The sequence below is a fragment of the Pelodiscus sinensis genome, chromosome 29 (assembly GCF_052426305.1).
Source record: "Pelodiscus sinensis isolate ZL-2025 chromosome 29, ASM5242630v1, whole genome shotgun sequence".
Taxonomy (NCBI): domain Eukaryota; kingdom Metazoa; phylum Chordata; order Testudines; family Trionychidae; genus Pelodiscus; species Pelodiscus sinensis.
Window position 1 is genome coordinate 5,947,364 of NC_143080.1, and position 5,244 is coordinate 5,952,607.

The 5,244-nt window shown below is 54.1% G+C and overlaps 1 protein-coding gene across 1 annotated transcript; it reads left to right on the plus strand.

The window, feature by feature from the left end:
* Positions 1-1,412: 1,412 nt before the first annotated feature.
* EIF1 (eukaryotic translation initiation factor 1) lies at positions 1,413-3,212 on the plus strand. The gene is made up of 4 exons (XM_075911281.2): positions 1,413-1,604; positions 2,032-2,195; positions 2,513-2,614; positions 2,985-3,212. The coding sequence occupies exons 1-4, from the start codon at positions 1,574-1,576 to the stop codon at positions 3,027-3,029; spliced, it is 342 nt and encodes a 113-aa protein (XP_075767396.1). The 5' UTR covers positions 1,413-1,573; the 3' UTR covers positions 3,030-3,212.
* The last annotated feature ends 2,032 nt before the right edge of the window (positions 3,213-5,244 follow it).

Below are 5,244 nucleotides of genomic sequence, written 5' to 3' on the forward strand. Positions count from 1 at the left end.
GTCTACACTGGCATGAATTTCTGGAACTGCTTAAAACAGAATACTATTCTGTTTTCAGTTTTTCCGGAAAAGGAGCGTCTACATTGGCAGGCTGCTTTTCCGGAAAAGCCCTTTTTCCGGAAAAGCGTCTGTGGCCAATGTAGACGCGCTTTTCCGGAAAAGAGCCCCGATCGCCATTTTTGCGATCGGGGCTTTTTTCCGGAAAAGACTACTGAGCTGTCTACACTGGCCCTTTTCTGGAACAGTGTTCTGGAATAAGGACTTATGCCCGAGCGGGAGCAGAATAGTTTTTCTGGAATAGCGGCTGATTTTGTACAGTAGAGCGTCGTTGCTTTTCCGGAAATTCAAGGGCCAGCGTAGACAGCTCGCAGCTTATTCTGGAAAAGCGGCTGATTTTCCGGAATAAGTGGCCCAGTGTAGACACAGCCGTGGTGTATGGTGGGCACACTGGGTGGGGGACACCCGGCACTGAACACAACAAGGGCTGCTGTGTCCTGGGGGTGTAGCACTGGGGCACCAAGGCAGGGCCTGGAGCTTGGGGACAGAATGTGGCTCAGGGCAGGTGGTACATGGTGCTCTAACTGAGGTGGGCGGCACAGGGCACAGTCCCAGAGCTGCTCCAGGAGGAGCTAAGGAAGCTCAGAGGGTAACTGGGGGGTGATGCCCAGCCAGGAGAGGCTGAGAGGGGTGTTGGGGCAATGCTCTGGGTGGGGAGGGGCTGAGAGGGGGGTTGAGAGCGATGTGGAAATGTGGGGGAGGGGTTAATGTTGCGGGCAATGCTCAGGGGTAGGGGAGGGGCGGGGGGGGGTTGAGAGCAGTGTAGAAAGGTGGGGGGTAGTGTTGGGGCGATGGTCGGGTGGGGGGTTGAGAGCGATGCAGAAAGGTGGGGGAGGGGTTAATGTTGGGGCGATGCTCGGGTGGGGGAGGGGCTGAGAGGGGGGTTGAGGGCGATGCGGAAAGGTGGGGGAGGGGCTGAGAGGGACGTTGAGGACGATACAAAGGGATGGGGGAAGGGCTGAGAGGGGGGTTGGGCGGGAGGTCGCAGGGGTGGGGGAAGGGCCGCAGGTCGGTGCGGACTCGCGAAGCGGCACAAGGCCCCGAACCGGTGGCGGTGCCTGGCAACTAGACCCCCCCCGGCTCCCCTCCCCCACTCTGCGGCCCTCTCCCACCAAGGCCGCTCCCATCCCACTGCGCATGCCCCCACGCCACTCTCCCGCGGTGTCCCCCCCAATGCGCATGCGTCGAGCCCCTTCCTGGGCCCCAAGGTGGCCAGCGCGCGTGCGCCCGGCCCCACCCTCGCCCATCCGGGCGCGACTCCCGCTCCGTGCGAGGTGACGCGACCCGGCCGCAGCCAATCGCTGCCCTCGCTCTCCCGTGCGCGCTGGCGTCACAAGGGGCGGCTATATAAGCGGGCGGCGCCGGTCCCGCCCCTCTGACACGGTCTCGAGCAGCCACAGCGAAAGCATCCGCTTCCCCCGAGAGCCCTGCTCGAGCCGCCGCTGCCGTCTCCCTACCCGGCCGCCGCCGCCTGCTCCCGCCGCTGCCCCCCACCGAGGGAAGGGAAGCGTATCGTATGTCCGCTATCCAGAACCTCCACTCCTTCGGTGAGGGCGGGGCCCGGCGCGGGGGGGCGGTGAGGGCGGGGCCTGGTCCGTGTGTTGGGGGGGGTTGGTGCGGGAAGTGACGAGGGGGCTGGTTTGTGGGGCGGCCCCGGGGGGGGGGGGTTGGTCCGTGAGGCGGCTGGTGGGGGAGGGGCGGGGCTAGACCCTGCGGGGTGCGCGGTCCGTGCGCCTCGCGGGGCCGGAGGCGGGGCCACCCTGCGGCTCGCGAGCGGGCGGGAAAGGGGCGGCGCCTCCCAGTGGCGCAGCTACAATTCCCCGGCTGGCCGCGTCACTGGCGCGGTGGGCGGGCTCGGCCGGGAGCGACGCCGCCGCCGCCCAATGGCGCGCGCGCCCTTCTCGCTGGCGGCGGTTGGAAGGGGCGGGCCCTCCCAGGCGCCGCCCCGTGACGTCACGGCCTGTCTGCCCGCAGACCCCTTTGCGGATGCAAGTAAGGGTGATGACCTGCTGCCCAGCGGCACTGAGGACTACATCCATATAAGGATCCAGCAGCGCAACGGCCGCAAGACCCTCACCACCGTCCAGGGCATCGCGGATGACTACGATAAAAAGAAGCTGGTGAAAGCCTTCAAAAAGGTGGGGGGCTGTGCCTGGCTTCTGGGGCGGGGTTTACCCGGGGGGGGGGGGGGGGGGCTGCTGGTTGCAGTGAAACATGGGTGTGCCAAATTAACACAGGTTGCAAAAACGCCCATGGCGTGTCTGGTCTCAAACCTCTGAGGCAACAGCTGCAAAGCTCCGCTTCTTAGCCAGGGTTCCAGGAAAGGAATAAAATATGTCAAATCCTGCCTACGTTTCTGCGTGGCATGACGACCTGGCAGGGTGTGTGCCTGCTTTGTGGAACAGGCTGACAGCTGACCCGCACTGCATTTGACACGTGATTTCTCTGCTTGTAGAAATTTGCTTGCAATGGTACTGTGATTGAACACCCTGAATATGGAGAAGTGATTCAGCTGCAAGGTGACCAGCGCAAGAACATATGTCAGTTCCTCATTGAGGTATGACCTTCCCTTCTAGAATTTGTGCCCTAGAATCAGCCTTCCTGTGTAATTGCTCATTCTCAGAGATGACTCCCTTTGTTGTGGCTTAATGAGCTGTTAGTACTGGGTTTGGTACTTCCTGCTAACCAAAGGTAGAATAAGGATCACGAGGTGGGGTGGAGAGGGGGACATTCCCTGAATTTTTCCCAAGCTCTGCATGGCTTACAATGGTGCTGCTTTTCTAGGGATGGAGTCTAGTGGTAGCTTTGTCCTTTGGCTTCCATAGTTCTTGTCACCATCATCTCATATCTAGCTAGTATCTGTCTGAAGCCAACCTGGTTCATGTTCGGTAAGGCATGGTCATGTGTTTTTGTTTTTTTTTCCACAGATTGGTCTGGCTAAAGACGACCAGCTGAAGGTCCATGGGTTTTAAGTGCCTGTGGGTCACTAAGTAAGAGGACTGCCTTGCAATGAATAAAATCCCCTTCTGTCCCTTGTCATAAGTTTAAAACCAGCTGGATTGTGTAATGTAACCATCTCAAGTCCGCTGTTTCAGTCTGGACTGGTAGTGTAACTCAGCGATGTAATAAACTGGCAAGAGCCATGCTGTCCTGTCTTGCTGTCCCTCATTTAAACAAAGGTAAATCAGGCAGTGTCCAGCCTGAAGCTAAAAATCAGAAGTTTGTGTTAAGTCCAGGGACTCAACATCTTTGTCCAGAGGCCATCTGAATCTCTTCAGTCTCGATTCCTTTCCTTTTAAATGGACTTTAATACTTGAGATGCTTGCTGTGGTCCTAAATGGCATAAGGCACCAAACATGAGCTGTGACATTGAATGGGGAAATAGCGTCCTGTAGGCAGGGCTTGCTTCTGGAGGTCTGGCTGAAAACTGACACTGATCAAGAAGAGTAACTGAAGAAACCTATCTTAGGAGATTCTTGGAAGAACGCTTCTGCAAGGCTGACTCTCTTGACCTCAGGCCGCATCAGCTGTTGGTATTAAACCCAAAGATATGGGGGTAGAGTATTGAAAGGAAACATTACCTTGGGTTAAACTTTTGACAAGGGATCAATTTTTGGATAATTGTAGATAAAGCTGCACAGCTTACATGTTACTAATAATTGCTGCCCGATGCCCTGTGAAGCAACAGATTCTTGGTTTCCGTTTTAATGTATGTAATGTATTTAAACCCTTATTTAAATAAAATGGTTTTCAAAAATATCTGCCTGGAGAATTCAATTTCCTACTTCAGCAAGCAGCTCTCTAGTTGCTGTTCAAATTCTGGGCCTTGTGTGCCTTGTGCTAGGTCAAGCTAATTAAAGTCCAGGTGGTTTTCTTTGTTGCATCAGCTCCCATAGTACTTAACAGCCTTCCTGCCAGTTGTATGGGAGCTGATTCAACAAAGCAAACCACCAGGACTTTAGTTTGACTGGTGTAAGATACACATGGCCCGGCCCCAAATCTGAACAGGGAGCAACAGAGACTGATTCTGTGGGAGGGAGTGCTATGAGGTGGTATTGCCTGGCTTCTGGTCACCTTGTAGTAGTCCCAAGATGCTTTGTTGCAAAAACATTTAAGTGCAAAAGCTTTTCACCTGTAAAAGTTGGTTAGTCAGAAATTCTTGCCTGTTATGTCTTACTGGGCCTACCAAAACTGCAGCGAACAGTAAGGATCTTGCTCTATCAACCCTCAGGCAGGAAGTGGTGTTGCATGTGGTTTTGGAGGGAAAGACCTCCCCTGAAGCCCCCATTACAGGGAGCTGCAGTATATGAGCATTGCCTTCCTGTTGCTCTAGGAATGTTGATACACAAAAGTATTGATACAGCACAAAGCCATAGCTTCCTCTTTGTCACCAGTAAGCTGGTAACAGTTAAGACCACTTCCTTATCAGAATAGCAAATAACCCACTGCTAAAAAATGGGGCAAAGAGATCTCACCCTGCACAAAGTGTCCTATAGGCAGGCATGGGGACTTCATCCCATTCTTGCTTTAATGAGCATTTTCAGGAATATGGCTACATTAGTCCCCCTGGAACCTCTTTCTAGATATGGATCTACCCTGATACCATTTGCTGAAGGGGTTTTGTTTTCCTAGCCTTCGCCCTGCTGTAGACACGGCTTCAGCCTATGCAGCCCTGAGTCCCAGTTTCATTACCTCACAATACTATAGCTGAAAGTTGTCACCTTCCTAGGTAAAAATGGCAGCTGTTTGTAGTGTTGGATGGGTAGCAGGTAAACAATACCTTGCTTTGTCATAGCCAGTGCTTGGTGGCTTGTGGATGTCTAAATACAGACTTGCTCAGGAATGCAGCTTAAAGCTTGGCTGGAGCATAGTGAGCTTCTAGGGTAATGCCCTTTGTTCAAGGAGCGAAGGGTTCTGGGGTTGGACATACACCAGAGTGCAAAAGCTACAAAGGATTTACCATACTGGATCAGAGCAAGGCTTCTGGCAGTTGCCTTGCCCTGCTAAAGAGGGGTGTAACCATAAAGGGTGTGTGAAAGTTGGAAGCTGTTTGAGGTGCAGGGTGGCAGCATCTGCTTCAAATGCATGGAATAGATCCTATCTAAGACACAGCAGGAGGTTCGGGGTGGAACTGTCTTAGCTTTTTTGCTGACGTTCTTGTTTGTTAAATTACACCCAGACCTGTTT

Excerpts from the sequence above, each read along its gene's own strand:
- EIF1 (XM_075911281.2), top strand. The coding sequence starts at position 1,574 with ATGTCCGCTATCCAGAACCTCCACTCCTTCG. Across the intron at positions 1,605-2,031 it reads CCAGAACCTCCACTCCTTCG|ACCCCTTTGCGGATGCAAGT; the intron begins GTGAGGGCGGGG and ends GTCTGCCCGCAG. Across the intron at positions 2,615-2,984 it reads TATGTCAGTTCCTCATTGAG|ATTGGTCTGGCTAAAGACGA; the intron begins GTATGACCTTCC and ends TTTTTTCCACAG.